Source organism: Diplotaxodon limnothrissa, linkage group LG8 (assembly GCF_057381915.1).
Source record: "Diplotaxodon limnothrissa isolate DT_005_m linkage group LG8, D_limnothrissa_male_GT1.1, whole genome shotgun sequence".
Classification (NCBI taxonomy): Eukaryota; Metazoa; Chordata; class Actinopteri; order Cichliformes; family Cichlidae; genus Diplotaxodon; species Diplotaxodon limnothrissa.
Genome location: NC_140603.1, coordinates 19186988 through 19211130, shown reverse-complemented (window position 1 = coordinate 19211130; position 24143 = coordinate 19186988). Strand labels below are relative to the sequence as shown.

At 40.6% G+C, this 24143-nt stretch overlaps 1 protein-coding gene across 1 annotated transcript; it reads right to left on the bottom strand.

The window, feature by feature from the left end:
- Window positions 1–6513: 6513 nt before the first annotated feature.
- LOC146626742 (NADPH-dependent quinone oxidoreductase VAT1-like) lies at window positions 6514–22433 on the bottom strand. Its single transcript, XM_085360774.1, has 6 exons — window positions 21809–22433; window positions 16258–16465; window positions 12020–12190; window positions 11794–11883; window positions 9216–9454; window positions 6514–7430 (listed from the first exon to the last, which is right to left on the bottom strand). The coding sequence occupies exons 1-6, from the start codon at window positions 22286–22288 to the stop codon at window positions 7248–7250; spliced, it is 1371 nt and encodes a 456-aa protein (XP_085216900.1). The 5' UTR covers window positions 22289–22433; the 3' UTR covers window positions 6514–7247.
- Between the last annotated feature and the right edge of the window lie 1710 nt (window positions 22434–24143).

The following is a 24143-nucleotide window of genomic DNA, read 5'->3' as shown; positions in this document are numbered from 1 at the left end:
ATACATACAGAGAAAAACTCAATCATACGATCCCCTATGATTGAGGCATTCTTAACAGTATAGCAGCTGTCCCCATGCTGTTTCTGGGTCTGGCCTTGGCACACCCTGTAACTGGACTCTGTACCTCGGTGTCGTAATTTACAGAGCTGGCCTACCGGGTTTAAAGTACATTTCAGTTTATACAACAGTACTATTAGCTGACCTACTAATAACTGACAAGTAAACTGATAAATAAACTGCTTTTTTTCCTTTTACTTTGCAGGTGACGTGTTGCAGGTCGGAAAAAACTCAAGCTGTCCCTTCGCCTGATGGTGGAAATATCCCTCTAAAAATATACAGAGGCATTCTTGTATCAGCAGCAGTCACGAGTATGAGATTGTTATATACAGCTAACAGCTAAGGGTTAAGAGGTTTGACGTTCATAAATCCTAAAAGATACATTGTCATTTTATTCCTCTGCATGTGTGTGAATGCTTCTTCTATAAGCCTAGATAAATTTTTGCCTACATCCAATTTGTCGTATGGCTACTAGAATAACTTGTAGTTTAAAACTATGTACATACAGTCATATGAAAAAGAAAGTTTTAATAGGACTTTATGAAAAAAAAGATTAACTTGTGTCTTTGGCAGCAGTAGCTTGTTATAAGCATTTTCTATATGACTTGCCCCGTTTTACAGCATTGCTTTAGGTCATTGAGATTTTCACACACTTGTTAAGGGTTTTTTAACGACCCTTCACTTGTTAAGGGTCTTTTAACGACCCTTCACAAGATTTCAGATGGGCTGAGATCTAGACTTTAATGGGCCATTCCATTGCAAATTTGCTTCTGTGCTTGGACTCATTGACATATGCATGCCCTATTTTAGGCCAAGCTTTAGCTGTGAGGTTGCCTCACATTTGACACTAGATTACTCAGCAGTTTCTCAACACCTTAATTACTTCTTAACACAGAATAACTGCTATGATGCCTTCCAGTAAGGTTTTAGACAGAACCACAGCACTGAGACTGCTCTGACCAAAGTGTTTAATGACATATGTCTGAATACAGACAGTGGAAAAATGTCTGTTTTAGTTTTACTGGATTTCAGTGCAGCATTTGATACAGTTGACCACAACATATTACTCAAACGACTGGAGAACTGGGCAGGTCTTTCAGGAACTGTACTAAACTGGTTCAAAACATACTTAGAAAACAGGAAATACTTTGTATCAATGGGTAACTTCACATCTGAGCAGACAAGTATCACATGTGTAGTCCCCCAAGGTTCCATCTTGGGACCCCTTCTGTTTAACATTTACATGCTCCCACTGTCACAGATTATAAAGAACAACAAAATAAACTATCACAGCTATGAAGATGACACACAAATATATCACAATGTCACCAGGAGCCCGAGGCCCTGTACAGGCTCTTGGTGAATGCATAGAGGAAATTAATGACTGGTTGTGTCGCAATTTTCTCCAGCTAAACAAAAACAAAACAGAAGTAATAGTCTTTGGAGCCAAAGAAAAATGATTACAGGTCACCAGAGAACTTCAATCTACACACCTAAAAACCACCAACCAGGCGAGAAATGTGGGTGTAGTGATGGATGCTGGCCTAAACTTATAAAAACACATTAAGACAATAACAAAGTCAGCTTACTATCACCTCAAGAATATTTCAAGGATAAAAGATCTGATGTCTCAACAGGACCTGGAAAAACTAGTCCATGCATGCATCTTTAGTAGGCTTGATTACTGTAACAGCATCTTTACAGGTCTACCTAAAAAATCAGTCAGACAACTACAGCTCATTCAGAACTCTGCTGCTCGAGTCCTTACTAAGACCAAAAAAGTGGACCACATCAGTCCAGCTCTGAGGTCTTTACACTGGCTGCCTGTCCGTCAGAGGATAGACTTTAAAGTTCTGATGCTGGCCTATAAAGCTCTGAATGGTTTAGGACCAAAATACACCTCCTGGATCCGGTTTTTTATCAGTTCCCAGAGTCAGAACCAGACACGGAGAAGCTGCATTCAGCTTTTATGCTCCATATATCTGGAACAAACTCCCAGAAAGCCTCAGATCAGCTGAAACACTCAGTTTATTTAAATCCAGGTTGAAGACTCACCTATTCTCAGCTGCATTTGAATAAAGCACCAAATCCACACTGTTTTACTTTTAAGCTTAGATTTCAAAACTTACATTTTAACTACTGATTTTATCTACTGTTCCTTTCTTTCCCCCCCATTTTAAATCATGCTTTTTATTTGTTTTTATTTTTTAAATGTCTCTGTAAAGCACTTTGAATCACCTTGCTGAACACCTTGAATTGTGCTATATAAATAAACTTGCCTTGCCTACTATAGATTAGGTGTTCCCTGTGCTTGACATTTGGTATGAGGTGTTGGAGGTGTGGTTTTTACCAAATATGGTTTTGTAGAGACAAATTTGCTGGAACCCCCACTCCTGGGAAGGTTGTGACATTTTTGTGGCGTTAACACAGCTGAATGCTGCAGAACAACAAACTGTCAAAACGTCTGCTTTTACAGACAAGGTGGTGATCGGTTAATAGCAGCGCTGACTGCTACTTACTTTCTCAATCCTGTTGATGTTATTTTCTGTCCTACTGTAGAATATCATTAATGCAATTTTAGTATTTGAGGTTTATATAAGTACCATTTATCTGAGAAATTTTTCTGTGAAATAATTTAATTTTCATAGGTTTATCAAATTAGACTGTATATTACTGCTTACTTCAGTTTAAAAAAAAAATGTTTTAATTTATGCACATTTCCATAAGAATACGTGAGTTTCCTGTAAGTGTCATGTAGGCTAATGCCTAAAGAAGGGAGCTCTTTGGATATATTTTTTCAGCAACACAAAAATAAAGTTGCCAATAAATAATCTGTCAGTGTCATCCATGGTGGATGGTCATAGGGATATCCACTGGCTTCGTGGTGAGTAAATGAAGCTAAATCAAAGGTTACAACAGTATGCAGGACGAAGAGAAGCAAATATATTTCTTCATATACTGTCCATCAGTTTCATGTTAAACCTACCAGGGATCAAAACATTACTGCAAATAAATTTCTTTCTGCTCTGTATTAATGTATGATGTGTCATAAATGAGCAATGATCTGTAAAAACAACACTATGATCTCTTACCATTAGCGAGCTGGAAACAGCGATCAGCCTCTGAAACGCTGCTCTTAAACATGTACATACAGCGACCCCTGCTGGTTGCCATATATACTTAAAAATCAAAATTCATCTTTGCGGTCAATTGATGGAAATAAAATAAAAACAGCAGCACAGTACGGAAGCTGTGATCAACTGTCGTGCAGGGCGGTTTCATCGTCAAACCTAGTGATTCAACAGCAGTCTACAGGTAGAGGTCATTATGGAGTCAACTCAGTCACAAGATGTGATAATGCTTTAATAATACAGACATGTTAGTGCCATATGAACATAGAAGACGTTTGTTTGAACTGTGTATACAAAGAAAAAAGAAACAGTAACACATTAAATAGTTTTGGAACAACACTGTCACACAAGCAATGGAAGTAATTACACTGCAAATTAGATGCTGATAGATATGAAACATGGTTTAGGATAATAATGATAAGAATGACTTTCAATTGTTGAACTGAGATTTTTAATGAAGCCAGAATTTACAAAGAGCTTTTATTTATTTATTTATTTTTAAACAGACAGGACCTCTTTGGATGTTGATGTATGAAGCATCTGTCAAACTAACGCAAATACACTTTAATTAGAGCAGTCTGTGCAAATTAGCATTTTTGTGGATGAATTCCTGTTTATTTCTTAATATGAAACATTTGATAACAAACGCTACAGTACAGCTTCTGAATAGGCAACATAGTGGAGAGCTGCAACTCTCAGTGAGCACTATAGGTGTCGTTCACTGCACGCACCAGTGTGTGTGAATGGGTGGATGACTGGATGTGTAAAGCGCTTTGGGGTCCTTAGGTACTAGTAAGGCGCTATACAAATACAGGCCATTTACCATTTTTAATTCTGCATCAGTTTATGCATAACCAACAATCACGGAGAACATGAGCGGACAGTTACTATTGATCAAAGCCTAAACACTGGCTCAAACCCGTTTGTGTCTCCAATCACATTCATTTTAGCAAAGCTGCTTGCAGAGAGGAATTAGAGGGCTAAAAGAAATCACTAAACTTGACTAATTTGTTTATTCAATGTTGCTATATCGCTAGGTGGTTAACATTCATCCGTCATGTAGGGACTGGGCTTGTGGGTTCAAAAATGATACAAGTGAACAAAGCCTGAAAGACTTTTACGTGAACCTCCGCTGGAAACATCACAGAATGACAAAGACTCCAGATCCCACTCAAAAATCCACATCACATCTTATTTCAAACTAGGAGAAGGAATGCTGGCCAAACTTAACAATACTAGTCCAAGTCGCCTAAAGAAATGTCACAAATGTAAATAACATAAAACACTGTCTGTGAAACTTTGTTACAAGTGCTCTACAGAAACCGGCTCTGCTGGAAAGGGAGGTGCAGTTTGAGAGTTAAGCTCTAGAGACAGAAAGACACAAAGCAGCACTGAGAGGGTGGAGAGAGGAATGTGAGGCGCTGGGATGGTGTGGACGGAGGGAAAACTCTTCCTCTTGTGCTCTGGATCCTCCGCTTCGAGCATTGAATTACACCCACATCTGGACAAAACATCTGCACTACTGAGCCCCAACGCCACTTATATAGGTCATCCATTCAAAGGAGCAGATATGCAAGCAATGACCAAAAGACAACATCAGCAACAACAGAAAAAAAGTATAAAATGCATCAATGCGGAGACAAGGAATTGCTAAGTAACACGCGCTGTAATCCTGTAAACTTTGATTGTAACGATGGCAGTGAAGGATTTAAGAACGCATCTAAAGCACAGAAGAAAACTGAGGAAAGAAACCTGCCTTGAAACGGTTCGCCAAACCGTTTCAGTGGGACATTCTTTGGAAGAAAACACAAGAGTGACTGCCAAGGCACGGAAGTCCCTCTAATTGTTATTCACAGTTGGCTTGACAGCAGTGGTGAAAGCTGGTTTCAGATTTGGCACAAATAAGTGAGGAAACTGCAAAAGCGACACAATAACACACCGACACAGGCTTTCCTTAAACAAAGATCCGTGTAACAACATTTGTCACTGCAGAGTAAGTGGGAGAAGAAAAAAAGGCATCTCATCATTACACACATTAGTAGGGCAATAATCACAAGTGTTATTCGTATTAAACAGGAAATAATTGATTATTGTTATTAATTCACATAATTATCAGGATTAATATACTTAAAAAAAAACTATATTTAGGTGGAAGGTCTTTCTGCAGAACACATGAGCTGTTTGAACCCTCAAATGCATCCAGATAACATAATTATGGTCTTTTTTTTTCCAAAATTAATAACAAATGTTGAAAATTTGGAGGAAAGTGTAAAAGTGAATGATCCAAATCATAAATTACAAATACAAATTCTTTTGTTAAATAAACTTGCCAATCTTAATGGAAATTCTTCTTTTAGGGTGATCACAAAATTCTCAGAACATGCAAGCACCCCACTTACTTTAAATTGAAACACTGTCCTTATTTAAGTTGAGTTTTTACCCTGAATAATACCCAAAATGACATACGCTGACACTGTATGATTGAAGATCATTTTCATGCATAATCCAGCCTGTGTGGAGTTAGATATGTAATTTTTGCCTGTGTAAAGACAGGAGATTGTAAAAACCAAACAACTGAGGTGCAAACTTTCCGCTTTGATTAAAGGGATTTGACAAATATTTTGGATGAATTGTTTAGAAATTAGACATTTTCAGAGCCTCAAAATTAATTTGACAACATAGCCAAGGTGAGAGCTGTTCACTTGTCATTAATGACAAATGAAGTGGACAGAATATCTGAAGTGTTGAATTTGTATTGTATAACTTTTCATTGTAATGTTAAATATGAACCTCAGAGAGATTAGGCTAGAAAAACAAAACCCACCAGTGAGGTAGCAAAACCCTTAGGAATGGTCAGATCAACAATCTGATAATTTCTAAAAATACGTGCTGACCAGGTAAAGAACACCAAAAGCCCGCTGAAGATTCCCCCCCCAATGATTTAACCCCCCCCCCCCCCCCAAAAAAAAAAAACCTACTTTGAACTACTGAAGTCAATAACACCCTTGAGGCAATCAAGGACTACAATCAAGGGATGGCTTCATTAATGGAAATGCAGAGGGTCTTACAACAAAGTGCAAACCTCTAGTTACACTCAAGGCAGCCATAGACTTTGCCAGAAAGCATCTAATAGCCTGCACGGTTCTGAAAACTGAGAAATATAGGGAAGGAACGGCTCATGATCCAAAAAATAAATAAAATAAATAATAATAATGTCAAACATGAGACAACTTTGTCCCACTAGTGTATTTAAAAAAAAAACAAACAAAAAAAAAAACCCAAAGGTCCAAAAATGTTAATGTAAATTTTTGTTAAACCCCTTAAATTTATGCTGCAAGTTTGCACTTCAGTCGAGTGTTGATTGTTTGATTTAAAGTCCACCATGGTGATGTGCAGGAAAAAAAAAAAAAAAAATAATAATTTTTTATTAACATCTTGCCCAAATGATCTTAACTGTATATGCAGCTGGACAATCTTTATAATGCACGTTGTGATGTTGGTTCATTGGTGTGCCAATTTTGAAGAGGCGCTGTTGGCAGATTAGATGCTGTGGTAGACACGATTGTAGTCTGAAGGCAGCACAGTCCCATTTAAACACTGGTAAAAGTGCAATTTTCTGTTTTTAAGCAAAGCTCGTCAGTCCTACTTTTCAAAGTGATTAGTCAGTGTTCAGTTTTATAAGCACCAGCCCTGGTATGTTGTTATCACCAGTGTTATGTTAGAGCTGCGATCAAGCTGTTGTCATAGGAAACCAAAAAACAAACAAATGCCGTCTTCTTTTACCAATTGTGAATTTTAACAACAGTCCGTAATCAGAATGCATTTTCTTCAGGTGATGTATCAGAATGCAGTGACATTTTATTTAAAAGTTACAAACAAGTGTTCCAGACAAAGACACCACAGTATAACCATATTGCACAACAAAAATCCATCAACATTTCCAAAAAAATACTGACAAAGAATTCATGACATCTTGCTTTTTTCCTTCACCCCGCCTTTTTTTTTTTTTTCCTTAAACAGCAGAGCAAAAAAGGAAACCCTCGAAATAAACACTCTTACTCAATCCTTTTCTGCTTCAACTTCCTCTTCTTTCTTCTCGCTGATGGCAGCATCATTTTTTTCCACATTTTCCCCAGCCTCAGCATTGGACTTTGGCTTCTCTTCCTCCTTCTTGGGTTCAGGAAGAAGGATGACTTTTCCAATATTTTGGCGTTCGTGCATGCGCTTCATGGCTTCAGTCACCTGAGAAGAGACAGGGGAGCAGAGCAGATGTTCACATTGGGCAGTAACTGAGCGCATCAGCCATTTAAATGCAGCCAAAAACTATTTGCGAGTCACTAAAACCCCGATAAACACAATCTGCTGTAAAGTTCCTCTCTGGGCAATAACAAAGTTCTTGTTTGAATGTTTAAGGGATGGGGGGGGGGGGGGGGGGGGGGGGGGAGAGAGTCATACCAACTTGGCCACATATGGCACAACAATGACTTGCAGTTACCTTACAAAAGTCTTATTATTTTCAGCTAATGGATGCATATTTACACATCAAGCAGACATGGAGCCCCACACACATACACACCACAACATGTATAGGGTGCTTTGCTTCGGCCCTGTTTTGTGTCCACTATTTCTAGAAGGAAACCATCGGCTTTTACAACCATCCGTTTCCCTACATTCATTTCCTGCTTGCTAAATTTGGTACTGGAAACCTAACCTATATATTAGAGAACTGCAGGAAGGAAGTGCAGCTGATGAGTGAAAAGGCAATAAAAAGCAAAAAAAACCTGACTGTACATAGCAGCAAAAGACTGATCACTGTGGAAGATCTAAGTCCCCCACTTGATTTGAGCAGCTTTAATTGAAAGGTGAACAAAGTCTGCCCCATGCTGAATTAGCCACTGCCCAGCCAAATAAGTCACAGGCTAATATTTAATTCACCTGCCTTTAGGCTTGATGATGGCGCATGCTTAGACAGCATCATTTGATGAGGCTAATCAAAGTCACATTTATTTCTATCCAGGGTGGCATTCATTTTTTGCCAAGATCTTGATTTGATGAGCAGAGTCTTCGCCAACACATCCCAAAGATTCCCAGTGGGGTGAAATTCTGGACTGTGGTGAAATTGACATGTAATGTTCCCCAAACTGCTCTCTCATTGTCATCTCGGAACACGTCTGTATCATCAAGGGAGAAAAAGATGGGACTGATGGGAAAACCTGGCCATTCAGTGAATTCAAGCAGTCAGACAATTTTTATTTTTTTTGAATAACATCACTGAATGCAGACCAGACTAACTGAAGTACCACCAGTTCACAGCACTGACCCTGCAGGCTCATATGGTAGGCACTAAGCATCACTTCATTCACCCATCTTCTTACCCTGACACTGGGGAACAGGGTGAATCAGAATCAGACTACAAACCCTTTCAGTTGTTCCAGTATCCTCATTATGCTCTCTAGCAAACTAAAGCTTCTATCCCTAGCTAGCCTACCTGACTTTTCTTAAGGCTACATGCTTAGTCCCAATCCCTTGTTGTCTTGTGCATGTGGAAGGTGCTCTTATCTTGACTAGCAAACAAAGCTTTCAGGTTGCAATCTCTGATCACAACCATTCAAGATTCTTTGCCTGCACTCCACCCATCCCCACCAACATTTCTTCCTCAAAGATAAAGTTTCACTATTCTTCTAGATATTAATATTGTTTTGGGCCATTATCCATTACCCATCTAAAACTGGAGCAATGCCTTTTACACAACCCAAGGATTTGTCTAAAACCCGACCCTGATTCTTTAAGAAATGAGAAGCTGCGTATGGCATCACTGATGAATAAATAACTTCCTACCAGCTGAAATGCATCAATGACTACGATAATTATCCAGAGGAAGGCTCTTACCCATTCGAGAGCAAGATAAATGTCAATGTATACTTCAATATGCAGTAAAGTAAATACAGAAGCAGTTCCAACAAGCATCTTCAAAAACAAGGAATTGTTTTATTTATTTTTTTACACTGCAAACCCGATCAGACTTACCTCCTCAAAGTGATAGCTGGAGTCAATGCGGGGCTTGATCTTTCCCTGCTTGTAGAGCTCAAGCAGCGTAGACATAGTCCTGCCGAAGAGCTGCTCATCAGTGATGTATCCCAGGTGGAAGCCGCTGACAGCTTTGTTGGACTGCATCAGTTTCATGGTGTTCAGAGAGAGCTGGTTATACCAGGTCTTTGCCATGGCCAGCAGGTTCTTCCTCTGGCCCGTCACACAATTGGCTGCACCTGCAATGTCAAACAGTGATTAAGGGAACATTGAAAAAAGGCAGAAAAACCCCCAAACTTCACAATAATCGTCTCACTACCTTATCACAACCTCCTTTAACTTTACTGCGTTGCAAATAAATGTTTGAGCATCAACTCTGATTTCAATTCAGTTTTATTTATGCAAGGCCAAATCACAACATCAGTCACCTCAAGGTGCTTTATATTGTAAGGTAGACCCTACAATAATACATACAGAGAAAAACCCAACAATCATATGACCCCCTGTGAGCAAGCACTTTGGCGACAGTGGGAAGGAAAATCTCCCTTTTAACAGGAAGAAATCTCCGGCAGAACCGGGCTCAGGGAGGGGCGGGGCCATCTGCTGCAACTGGTTGAGGTGAGAGAAGGAAGACAGGACAAAAAAAAAAAATGCTTTGGAAGAGAGACAGCGATTAATAGCACGTATGACTCAATGCAGAGAGGTCTATTAACACATAGTGAGTGAGAAAGGTGACTGAAGAAGAACTATTCAATGCATCATGGGAATCCCCCACCAGCCTACATCTATTGCAGCATAACTAAGTGAGGATTCAGGGTCACCTGGTCCAGCCCTAACTATATGCTTTAGCAAAAAGGAAAGTTTTAAGCCTAATCTTAAAAGTAGAGATAGTGTCTGTCTCTCGAATCGAAACTGGAAGCTGGTTCCACAGATGAGCGGCCTGAAAACTGAAGGCTCTGCCTCCCATTCTACTTTTAAATACTCTAGGAACAACAAGCAAGCCTGCAGTGCGAGAGTGAAGCGCGCTAATTGGGTGATCTGGTACCAGGTCATTAAGATAAGATGGGGCCTGATTATTTAAGACCTTGTATGTGAGGAGCAGGATTTTGAATTTAATTCTGGATTTAACAGGGAGCCAATGAAGGGAAGCCAGTACAGGAGAAATGGAATTCTTGAATTCTTCTTGTAAATTGCATGAGACAGACTCGCCATTAATCACGTGCATGATGTCAGTGGAGAAGATGCATCAGGGCCAAACTACCCCACAAGAGAAGGTAAACAGTTTAATGCCCCATGTCTTTGTGAGTTTGAACCCAGCTTCATTTTGTCCCCAGTTTGGTCATATCTCAAAAATATGTCAAAGCCAAGGTTTTCAGTTCAGTTTAATTAAAACAAATCTTAAAGTCATTATTTAAAACTGTTATCAGGTTATAATTTTCTATGCTTTCAGATGGGTCAACTAACACTGAAGCATGCTAAGTACAGGGAATTCTGCTGTGCAAAGCTACCGACTTGCTTAACAACAGTGGTGAATCAGCACAGACTTGCTTTGAAAACATGGTCAGATGAGAGCATTTTAACCTAGGACTGTAATCCCAAATCCTGAACCTCTGATGTTCCATTCATAAGGAGAAAAGCGGCACATCGACCTTTCAAGATTGAGCCATTTATTCCGGCAGTTAGAGGAGCAGATTACACGTGCAAAACATCCTCATGTTTTCACAACTGGACTCACCCCACGCCTACGGTGTCTGCTACCTTAATTAATGTTTACATCTGCCGAGCATCAACTCAGAGCTGGCTCCAAACCTGTTGATCCATGTCAGAGAAGCCACAGGTGTGGCTGCATTTTAGACTACTACCAACAAGGCTGTTCACCTCAATTTTATTTATACTGCACTAATTCACAAGAGGCACCGTTTATAATTTAAGGAAAGTGCAATATTAGAGAGAAAACCCCAACAATCAGATGATCTCCAATCAGGAGGCACTTGGCAACAGTGAGGAGGAAGAATTCTTTTTTTTTTTTTTTTTTTAAACAAGAAAAGACCTCCAGCATAACCTGGCTCAGGAAGGACATGCAAGACTGCCTTTAAGATATTAGCTTCACTGGCTCCCTATTAAATCTGAAATTTATTTAGAGTCCTGTATGATCATGCCCCATCATACTGCATCTTAAAGTTCTTTTAGAGAGACGATCCATTGCCTTTTAGCACTGTATCGAAGAGCAACAGTTTCCATCTTCCTGCTTTTGAAGCTGCTGCATGTTATGGAACTTGGATACAGCTTTAGCCTTGAACAGCTCGGTATTCATTGCATAAAAGGGAAAGAAAAAAAAAAATGAGGCCGACATTACAATGACAGCGTGTGTAGGAGGAAAACAAATTATACACTCATTTAAAATAAAATGCTACTTCGCCAATCTAATCAGGTCTCATTTTAAAAATAAATAAATAATTTAAAACACCATGACAGGTTAAATAAACCAAGTGAAATAAAGCTTTAGTAGAAACACCAAAGATCCCCCCCCCCCCCCAAAGGATGTCTACACAATGCATTTTTTGTTTGTGCGTCTTACCAAAGACTATAATCATGCCCAGGGGCTTCAACAAACTATAGCCTTTTTGGGTGTCAGAGCCACCAAGGGGGTCGAGAACGATGTCCACACCTGCAGAGACAGAAATAAAAGGGCAAAGCTTTGTAAATTTCTAGATAACAGAACATGACAATGTTCAACACAACGAAAACATGAGGCAAGGATTTCCATTTGTGCAGTAGTAAATCAAGAGTATTTTTTTTTTTACCCTTCGGGCTGATTTTGCGGATTTCCTCCACGTAGTCTTTGGTGCGGTAGTCGATGGGGTGAGTTACCCCGCCTTGGGTAATAGTCTCATGTTTGGAAGCCGACGCCGTGCCAAAAACAGTCACATCCTGCACAGTTTGACACAGCTGGGTAGCAGCAATACCCACACCACCTACAGATGTGCAGACAGCAGCAAAGACCGGCATGAGAACAGGAGGAGCAGGTGTTTCACTTTCAGCAAAAGAGGTTGTGCGGTCTCTCTCTGAACCACTCAGCAATTTTCTCAAACATTCAAACTATGCTTGCTTTGAATGTTGAGTTAGTACTCAACCGGGCTCCTAGTAAATACATTTTAAGGGGAAATTTAAATGACGATACTGTTGTTACCAAGCAACTGTAGTGAGCTTTTACAAATCTAATCACTAATGATTGAGACAAAACACTTTACAAGATATAAACTTTGCCCATCTGAATTTGTGTAATCAGTTAATATTTGCATTTGATAAAAAGATAAAGCATGAGAAGACCGGTAGATTCCATTCTTCACATGTGGAAAGTTCTGCATCTGTTGTATAACTCGTTTTGACCTTTTACACGTTTTGGCTTAAACGTCCTGTATGCGCTGTAAATAAAATGCTAAGTGGTTAAGAGCCAGACCATACATCAATATGTAGGTGTTGTTTCTACAGCAGCATAAGTAATGCTGCTCCAGGACCATGACTGCAGCTGATAAATGATGTCATGGCTTTGCAATCTAAGGGTAAAGGTCACGAATGGGAGACATTTGTCTTTCTAACACCTGTTTAATGTTTTGTCCATTTTGACTCGAATTATTATGTTGTCCTTAAAACTAACCACACCCACACACACACAAGAAAGAAAAAAGTTACACTTCAAAAATTACAGACCGTCTCACACAGGACACCAACCAGAGTCTCCTGGGTGTCTGTTTTGCATTAGGCCCTCTCATTCATCACAACCTTTTCCAGGCCTTGATCCTCTTCATAAGACTTCTCTCTACCAGAAGAGCTTTGAACAAATGTTGAATGGAGCTTCAGAGTCTGAAGTCAAAGCACAAGTGCTTTAAATAGTCATTCTTTTAAATGGTCAGGAGGGAGCGGTACTCGAAAATCTCAGTACAGTCTCACTCCTTGCAGCCAGAGATGTGACCTTAATGTTAACTTGTGCACCATTTTGGGCCTAAAAAAAAAAAAAAAAAAAATCATAGTGACATTGTAGGATCAAGGAATAAAGGCCTACAGACCAAGCCACAACAATAGGTCATGAGTAGGAATGGGAATCAAGACCCGATAGCTCAATTCCTTTTAATTATTCCGTTGTATTCTACTCTATTGCCTGTCAATTACGCTCATCGGTTCTGCTTCCACTTGTGCTAAAATCAGTTGATTTCAGTTCGTAGAGGAGGAAAATAGTGACGCAGTCTGCAGCGTGGATATAACTTTAATTTTTTACTGCACAGTGAAACGACTGTATTATGCCATTATGACAACAACTTCAGCACAATGAGAGCATGGTAACGCTAAGCTAGCCAAGAACCCAGAGTGAAGTTGGGTTGACTGGATGCTGACCCCAGCCCAGCAGCCAGACCCTGAACTTCACCAAGCAGTCAGGCTGCAGCGTGCATTTCTACTGGGTCACGTTTCTAAAGTAAAATCACTGCTTTAGTTAAAAAGCATTTCCCAAGTGGTTGCTAGACGTTGATGAAGTTAATGGGAAAATTATTATTTAAACCCCAGTTGCACAGGCCTACAGACTGGTCAGTGACCCCTCAGACTGGTTTTCAACCAGTTGGGAAATGCATTTTTCCCCTAGTAACTGGTGATTGAATCACATCATACTGAGGACAACTCTTGAGCAAAAAGGTGATGAGAAATGAATAAAAGGTCTATGGGAAAATTATCCAAGTAAAAATGTTAGTCGAGTTAGTTTCTTATCAAAATATTACCACTGAAGTCACATTTACTTCTTAATTAAATTATGATCCTCATTAGATTTAAATTGGCAATAAATTAATGCTTTAAGGTGGAGTCATCATGTGGAGTCATCACAACACTGATTAGCCAGCGATTGTTTTGGAGCAACATTATTTATGATTTTGTAGGAAATACACCAGCATGGGCCGGTATTAAATCGGAGCTGGTCAGATTATTACTGCGTCATCGCCTCACCTTTTCCCCCTAATGTCCTCTCGCTCTCCACATCACACCCAATTCCACGGAGAGCGTAATTTAGAGATGCGACTTAGGCTACGTCCACACGTACCCGGGTATTTTTGAAAACGCAGATTTTTCTATGCGTTTGCACCTTTCGTCCACACGTAAACGGCGTGTTTGGTCACTGAAAACGAAGATTTTTAAAAACTCCGTCCAGGGTGGATATTTTTGAAAACTCCGTTTTTGCATTTAGGTGTGGACTAGAAAAAACTGAGAAAACGCAGCGTCAAAGGTGTGCGCATTTTTTGACGTCACACTGTGCGCCACGTTATTGTTTCGGTGAAATGAATTTCTACAATACTGTTACTTCTACTCTCTGCAGTGTTTAAATGCTTACATATACACACAGTTACTGTCCCTCCACACATGGTTCTGCTTCTATGCCCCAGCTTTGTTTACTTTTTCCCCACCGAGGCTTCTAGACTTCTGATTGGCCAACATTTCTGCACGGTTAGGAATATATCGCCACCTGCTGCTTTGGCATGTTCATAGCAGCGTTTTCCTTCATTTCTGCCTTTACGTGTGGATGGGATTATTTTTTAAAACGAAAACGGAAAATCTCCGTTTTCAAAAATACCCGTGTACGTAGCCTTAGAGGGTGGAAACCTCAGAAGACAGGTGAACAAAAGGCGACATAGAAAGCAGTGCTTTCTGATCTCTGTGGCCCATTTCCACTTAACAGTGAAAGGCTTTTGAAGATGATGACCGCCTGGGCCTGCAGGTTCACCAGTAATCCTTTCTGCCCTCATGATTCACACAGGTCAGCTGACACCCATTCACCCACTCAACAGTGATGAGCAGCCTTTGAGAGGGAGGATGCAGAGGAGCAGAAGAGCAACTGAGCATCACAGTAACTGTCCTCTATTCTTCGACTCAGTGTAGGGGGATCAAACACGCAGATATTTGTGCTGCTGTGACAACACAACGTAAAATCTTTGAATTCAAACTGAATAAAGTGCAAAGCTAAACACACACACTTCCTCAATTCTCTCAGCTCTAACTGGATTATACCACATGCTCATAACTATCACAGCTATATTATATGCTGTGCAGCTGTTTCACAAGTTCAAGATATTTTCAGTAACAATGTGAAAAATGTCATCATAGCCTCATAGCTGAAGGTGTCAACTGCACATGCACTGCAAACTTTTAGTTTTCCTAATAAGAGTGTGGTGATCTCTATTTGATCAAAGGCAGAAGTGAAATGTCACACTAGCTGACCCTATAACTGTGACATACAGCTAAGAAAGGCCTTTGTTTATAACTCCTGGACATGCACACTCATTACAGATGGTTTTGTGTAAGAAATTTGCATTTGAGAAGTGTTGCCCAAGCAACCATTTGTGATAATAATCCAGTTTTGTATGAAGATGTTTTGACATAACACACCTCTTCACTGCTGATTTTAAGTCTTTTAGCTGATAATCCTTGAGCACAGAAATGCAGCTGCATTCAAAGAGCTGATTAGCAGGAGGGAGCGTGCTGTGCGACTCTTTACACGTTACCCAGGAGACTGACAGAAGGTTTGTTACACCTTCTAATTAACTGATAACGAGAGTAGTCTTGTCGCACAACATTGGGGATGCCACTGAGCTAGTCTGAGGAGATCCTTCATTATCTATTCCTCAAACTAATTTTCACACTAAGGCTATGCGTACGATTATAAAAATAATCAATTAACTGAGTAATGATTTGATGTAACAAACAAAAACTGGGTCATTTGATAATTTTAGGATACACATCAAAACAGTGTTTATCATCTTATACCAGGGTGCAACCGCTGTTTCAGCTCCTCGCCACGTAATGTGCAATTTATACTTCTGCACTGTGTGGACTCTATGGTGTCGCCTGCACGAGTGGACGTCACTATTCTCAGCATTTATACTCATTTATAGAGCCTCTGTTGCTGTGCAATCTCACATGTGAGAAACGAAGAAGAATAAAAACAAGAACTCCTCACTAATTTTATTTGGAAATTATTTTCAGGCGTCTCCACGAGTCTTACCTGCTGCCATGTGTATAAGAACGCTTTTGCCCGGCCTAAGATTGGCCATCTCAAACAGCATCATGTAGGCGGTCATGTAGTTAATAGTTAAAGCAGCACCTTCCTCAAAACTCATCTCCTCGGGCATAAGGAAGGTGCGGTCAGCGCTCACGACAGCTACTTCCTGCCACATGCCGCTGCGGGCCAATGCGATGACACGATCGCCAACCTGAGGGAAGGAAAGAGGGGGACAGGGAGAAGGTGTTGTGAAGTCAAACTAAAACACAGACGTTCACAGCTGTGGAATGATGCATTTCTTCATATCAACTTAATACGGGAAGCTTAAAAGTTTGATTTAACAAAATTATAAATCAGTAAACACAAATTACACCTGATGCTAATCTGAAAGTAAAAAACAAAAGTGGGGAAGTTAAATTAGTGCTTTTTAAACTTTCCTGTCATTCAGCTTAGTTTCACTCTGATTAGTTTTCCTCCTGTGGTCATCTATGCCCCACTTTCAGCAGCTCAGTGCCCCACATTTTGAAACCTGGCGTTCTATTAATCTTTGTAGAAAGTACAAAACAACTGCATATTTCCACTGTGGGGGAAGAAACCTCAGACTAATATCTCAAAGGCTGAACAATAACAGGCAAAGTCTGTAGAACCAAAAGTAGGGAAACTGAGCGCCTGTAACTTGAATAGGCATCGTTTCTAAAAAGATAAACGGTGAAAAGAATCGCATTTGCTCCATTTCTCATACAGTGCTGTGCAAAAATCTTCAGCCACCCTTTATTTCTTTACATTTTTGCTCTCAAGGACTTTATTATTTTGTGGTCTCGAGCAATAGTTCTCCAGGGTTTCTGGAGGTCTTTCCATGTTTTTCTTTGGACATTGGGTTTTTTCCCCTCCAGTTCTAACGGGAAAAAACCCCCAAGTCAGTCTTGTGATTATTAGAGATTTATATTTCATGCATTCTTTCCAAAATACATTCTCACTACATTGTCTTTGAGTCCACAAACTTCTGTGCCTCAGTGAAACTCACAGCACCCTCTCAAACAAACTAAAACCATTAAACAAGACGACATTTTAACATTCATTCTCTGGTAATGGGGACATCAGATATGGGGGCTTATGGGAAATGCTGTTCATGTTTAACAGCCTTCCCAAATTCAAAGAGTCATATGACCAATGTTGCGAAAAGTTCCAAAAATGTGAGGGGTGCAGGAAAGCAGCCTGATCTGATCATGAATGCTGCAGTTTCCTGCTAAAACAGCTTCAAGAGCTGAGTCACACCCACTTCCTGCTGCACACAGCCCATGACAATAGACAGATGACACACACAAATATTTACACTCGCAAACACAGTAAACACACACACACACACACACGGTATGCGTGTGGGCCCCAATTTTTGGCGAGTTATTGTAAAAGCCTCAACTTCCACCTCAGATGACACGCTCGATTTCTCAACCCCTGCACTTGTGAAACATTAAAAACTTGCAGGATCAACTCAAAAATTCATAATAGCCTGTTTTTCCCCCTTTCTTAAAGAAGGGCTGAGTTCATTTCTTGGAAGGTTGACATAAAGTGAAGTCACTGCAGAGACTACAGAGTGCAAATAGGAGAGTGAAAACCTGCTGCTCATTTGAGTCAGTCGTGACAAAAACTAGCGCCACGCCTGGTTTTCTGCAGCTCATTTTAGTGCATCGAAATCTGTCTTTGCCACTAAAGCATCTCAGTAGCCGAGAGAAAGAGCAGATCTTCATCCATAATTCAGAGTCGTGTGAAAACAAAAGCACATCCTCTTAATTCTAAACTTTTCATAACAGGGGAGAAGCAAACCCAACCCCACTGGAACCAAAGCTAGCAGCTGTAGCTTGACAGTCATTTGCTGTATGACTTTCAGTCATCACAGCATTTCAGTCAGGTTGCAGTCTGAACTTTGACTTTGTCATTGTAAAACCTCGACTCTTTTCCTCTTTCAGACAGTTTGTTGCAGATTTGCTGCCATTCTTGAGATCGTCATGTTGCATGACTCGATTTGGGCCAAGCTTTTACTCTCAGACAGGTAGCTTCACATTCGACTAGAATATTTTGGTATACAGAAAAATTTGTGGTCACCTAAATGACTGCAAGCAACAAGCCCAAATTATCACCTCTACCACCATGCTTGACAGTTGTATGAGGTGTTTATGGTGATATGCTGTGATTGTTGGTCACCAAATGTGTCGCTGTATATTACACCCAACCTTGGTCTTGTCTGTACAAAAGGCATTATCCCAGAAGTCTTTGCAAATCTCAGCTGTGCTGAACAAGCCACACTTGCTCAGTCTTTTTCATAATTATACTGTCATCAAGTTTAACAATTACCATGCTAACTGAGGCTGGTAGAGTCTGAGATGCAGCCCACTCCCAGTTTCTCCAAGCAACGGTAAAGCGTGACCTTGGTGAGTTTGCTGGGACCTCCACTTTTGAGAAGAATTGTGGCATTGTGCTAACATGCACCTGAATGCTCAGACCAGCAAATTGCCAAAGACCGTTTTTGTATACTTTTAAACATGCAGAGCTCAGTTAATGAAGTGAATGTGATTAGCAGCACCTGGCTGCTGCTGAGCCTGTAATTCTATGGAAGCAGTAAAGGTGTAGCTAGTTTTTCAAACGACTGCATACCATTCTGACCGTTTGTGCATTTTACAGCAGCCAATCATACAGATTGTTTTGTTTTTACATTCAAGACTAACACATGCTCTAAACCAAAAATCTGCAAAATCTACTTGAAAATGGAAAATGTGTGCCTTACACTAAGAAAGTTTAGCGAAATGGTTCCCAACTCCCTCCAGTATTTACGTAATTAAATGTTTATAGTATAGCATGTAAATACTCCTAGGACAGATTAAATGCCTTGGAAAGAAAATGCAGTTAAGTGCATCGATAGCTTAACATTTGCACCACATGCACCAGACCAGAAAGCATGCGCTGTGCTGACCTAAACACATCATCGCTTCGCACATCAAGTCAATTAAAGACCATATTTGTCAAACAGGTGGCATCTTGCATCCTTTCTCAGGCAGTCAGCTGGAACGCTGGAACAAAAACTGCTGCTCCCATCTTCCTGAAATAGCAGTAAAGGTGTGGGCTACGATCGTATATATTGTGCTTTTATTTTAGCATCACTAACAAATGGAAACTGGAAAGACAAGAGAAGCTGCATAACAAATCTAAACAGTCTTCTTATGAAACAGCCACACCCTGAAGCGCTCTCATCTGGAGCCTCGCTCCAGCCTCTCAGTATCAGTCTCTGAAAACACTCTGGCATCCCTAAATGTTATTGTCTGCACTGCAGTCCCACCCACATCCTTACACTAACCTTAACCAACTATCTCGCATGTTAACCTTTAAATTCCTGTTGGGATTTCTCACTGCTTCCTGCACTGCTGCGGCTGGTGCTTTGTGGTGTCTTGTGTTTTGATGCTTCCTTCCAAAAAGGAAGTGTTGGAATGAATATGATCCACAAAAATGGAGGGAATGGAAAGAGAGGAGGAGAGCAGTAAGTGGTGAAGAAGAAGGGGGAGAAAGAGGAGGAGGAGGGAAATTCCATGCTGACACTTCAGGATTGGGAGGACTTTCAGTGATTCTTAGAAAAGACACATAATGAAGCCATCATGCAATTAACTGCATGGATAAAGAAAGAAAAGCTGGATCTGGTGGAAGAATATTCAAGTCCTTTTCAAACAAACAGAAGTAACCTCACTGTTAGGCCTTCTCTAGTTCACACACACACTCCTATCTTAACATCTTATTCAAATGAGGATGATACAGAATACAGATGCGCCCCAGATACAGAAACAATAATGAAAGTGGATTTTACATAATCAAGGTCCCTTTGCAATATTGCGCTGCTAATTTACAGGGATGAGTTCCAAATTGTTTAAACCACTAGAATAGATTTCATCCAAGTTTATGATTACCTTTCATTGGCAGTGTCGTGTTTTTTGTGCACTGCTAAACAATCAAGTCAAACACACAGCAGTAAATCTGCACCTGAGCCAGATACATGCAAGACTGAAGATTAAAAACGTGTGCAGAGCTGCCTTTTCTGTCACACAGCAGGTATCGGGACCCTAATGATAGAATCAATAAGGCATCTGACCTTTAAACAGACTCGATAGTGGTGCTGGAATCCATAGAAACCTAATCTACCATCTTACTTTGTGTTCAAAGAGCCTGCAAATGCAGTGATCATTCTTGTTAGACAAGCATCTGAGCTATGAGACCTCCCTGTATGACACAAGCTTTATGTCAGTACGTAACAAGCATAAACTGGGGCACTGATTTACTGTGCAAAACTCCCAGAAAGGTCTCATTTTCCTTCGACTCATGCAGATCTTAAAACAAGCAGTTTCTTTGTTTCTGATGTCAACATTAAATTTTTTTTTTTAAAGGTTAAGATCAACATTCATCCACAACTGCTGCCTGGAAGTCATCCATTGCCAAGACTTGCATACAAACCAAATAATGCACCTACTGAACCCAGTAGGCTGGCTAAATAGTGCCGTTGGTCATGTGTGAGTGTTTTCCACCTTCCATTAGTGCACACAGAACATAAGAAACTCTTGTTAGATGGGGGAAAAAAAACAAAAAAAAAAACAAAAAACCCTTCCTCTTTTAATTTCTGTGCAAACAAATCTGAACCAACAAGTGAAAAGTTACAGAACTTCTGCAAAAGGCATTAGCATATAAATCCATGAAGGTTACTTGCGATGAGTCACTTAGACGTTATCTTACACATACCACTGTAAAACCAAACGCAGTGCATAAAAGCAATGACCTTCGGCCACTGAAAGAGCTTTGTTACTTGAGTATGTGTTTAAACTGTGCCATAATGTAGCTGTGAGGCGCATGCAAGGTTCAAAGAGGCTAAAATCAGCAGCTCTCTAAATATAATCGAGTATAATTGCCAACATCAGGTGTTACAGCCTACGAGTTTCCATCAGTTTCAAGAATTTAAAAGGAGGCACACACTCACTTGGTTTAGAAATGCGCCTTTTCATCAGAGAAGAAAATACACGTAGCTTCTTTTGTGCAGGGGAGAAAATGTTAAAAACGCGTCAAGGCCAGACTGTCACTCAAACACCGTCAGTTTTCTTAAGTGTCACACTTTCTAGCAGCTGCTCAAACGAACACACTACGATTAAGGTTGTTTATTGAAATGTCGCTGCTTGAGTGCCAAAGACGAGTCTGTGGTACACAGAAAGGAAACAGCCAGTCCAAACTCACGTCAGCTAGAAATCTGATTGTGCCTTCTGAGATTTGAGAGGAACTAAAATTAACAGCTATTAAAAGAGATTTCAGTTCACGGTTTTCACTAAAGAAACGTGGAAAGTGATGACAGCAGCGCTCTGGGTTGGCGTTTGGAAAAGATTACACGCGTCACGCACTGGCAAGAAATGCAGAAAAATTAAAGGCTCGGATACTTTGCTTGGCAGCTACGGAGCCGCTGATCTGACGCTCTTTCATGACCACAGTAGAATTTTGTGGGTGTGGGGAAAGCATTTAGCAGGCCTTTACTCACTTTCCTGTCATTCACATCCTCCCCGACCGCTTCAATGACCCCGGAGCCCTCCATTCCCATCGTGACGGGCGGGGAAGGCAGCAGCTCGTACAGCCCCTGCCTGGCCAGCAGCTCGGCGAAGTTCAGCCCGCATGCCTTGACGCGCACCAGGACCTCTCCTGCCTTCAGCTTCGGCTTGGCCATCGTCTTCACCTGCAGCTTGACTTTGTCGTAGCCCCCATGTCCCGTGAGTACCAGAGCGCGGAAGGAGAGCGGCTTCTCCTCAGCGGCTGGTGCTGCAGCTGGTGGTTCTGCTACAGCTGCTGGTGGTGGTTCTGCTACAGCTGCTGGTGGTTCTGCTGCAGCTGCTGGTGGTTCTGCTGCAGGGCTGCTGCTGCCTGACTCCTGCTGAGGTGCATCCGAAGCAGCTGAGGGAGGCTCATCAGGCTTTTTCTCCTGCTCAGGCTGTTGCTGCTGAGTTGGACCCTCTTCGCTAGACATGATAACCACGTTCTAAGTGCGCTTTTAAAGCTTTTCAGTTTGACAGTTGCGCCTGTTTGAGCGTTTCTTTCCAAACACTCCAAGAACGTTTAGTGCAAATTTTCTAGTATAAAAATGTGAAATAAGAGGGTGTTTCCTGCAGAGTCGAGTCCTCAGTAAGATGTGCGCGGTTTCCTGTGTATGCGCCTAGATCAACAAGTGCCCAGAGTCAAGAGCGGCGTATTTTATACAAGTTCCCAGAGTGATTTTCACAATAAAATACGGATGCCAATTTACCAAAACGTTTCTTTTCTTTTCTGTTCTTTCTCATTTTTGATGTGGCAGCTAAAATTGAATTCACCAATCCCGCAAGATTTAGATGAGTTTGTTTCAGGTTGTGCAGGTTAAAAAAATAAGAAAAATTATGGCACCCATGAAGACCTGTTGAGAACTGATTTTAAAAAGTCTAAAAAAAAAACAACTTCCTCAGGCAATGCATTCATGTCCAATATTTTTCAGGGGATGAAAATGCTGAACACGAAGATTTTCCGACTAAGTAACATAAAAATAAACAATTCATTTCTAATAATATCCGCGTTTTCCTGCATGAGGACTTTAAACACACAAGCATAACAACATTGGATCTACACAACACTTTTTCGGGTACTCAGAGGCGTTAATAGACAAAACTGCTGCTCTTTGCATCCACTGAGCTCCACATTTAACCATTTTTATATTTCTAACCCAAAAATTGGCAGAGATAAGTATAAAAGCGATCTTTATAATCATGTTTCTGCAATGTGTCAAATTTCAAATGTGCTAAATATTCGCTGTGGACATGATCATGGGGTGTTTTTTTCTTTTCTTCTCTCTGGAGTTTATTTTTATAGTCCATCATCAAAGTAACTTCCGGTTCACTTCTGCTTCCAGGTGGCTTACTTGACAGAGCTCAAAACGTGACCGATATGTGTCGTTGGCAAAAAGCTCAGAGACAAGAGCCAAAGAGCCGTGGAGAGCGTCAAAGCCCGGACACTGGAGCCCTGGAAAGAGAAGTGGGATTATTAAGATCACATAATAGTCAGGAGTTAATAAATGTGAATAAATTATGTTCTGAGTCAGATTCATTTCACTCAATGGGCCACATACATCCCAGTTTGATCTCCAGTGGGTCAGACAAATAAAAGGCATCAAGTTCAGGGACATGTTCTTGTTAAAGTATTTTTGAGCAACTTCTTAAGGCAATAGATGAAAACAGATGAGATATCTTGAAGAAAGTGATTAAAATTACAACCCTTAATCTCACTGGGGATGCTGGGATTACAGTTTACAGATTAGGCATAAAACCCTCACATGTACAGTTTCTTTAACAAAACAGTGAAAGTATTTTATCTCAACGCCTCACTATTTACACTCCTGTGCACAAGGTTAATACTGGCATCAGCAGGCTGTGTGTTATAGTGTATTTTGTGAAAAAGCAAAGTACTTAATGACTTCACTGCAGCTTTCACACTGGGTCTTTTCTAGCTGAGAACTCTGGCCTTGTACATAGCCTCACACCACACGACTGGTGCAAATACGATGTTAACTGAAAACACAAAGAACTGTGGTTGCTAACTTTGATGTGAGGGGAAGTAAGCACTCTCAGATGTTCTGTGCTTAGACTTCGGTTTTACACCCCCTCACTGCTTAAAAGCTATTGACTACTATAGTTTAACTGCCTTTTCAGCTTTGCTGAAGCTAAAGTAATCAGTCTCTTCTCCATCTTCCAGCTGCTCCCTTGTCACAGCAGATTATTTGCATCCATCTCATCCTATCTGGAGCATCCTCCTCTGTCACACCAATCCTCTGCATGACCTCTTTCACTAGATCCATGAAT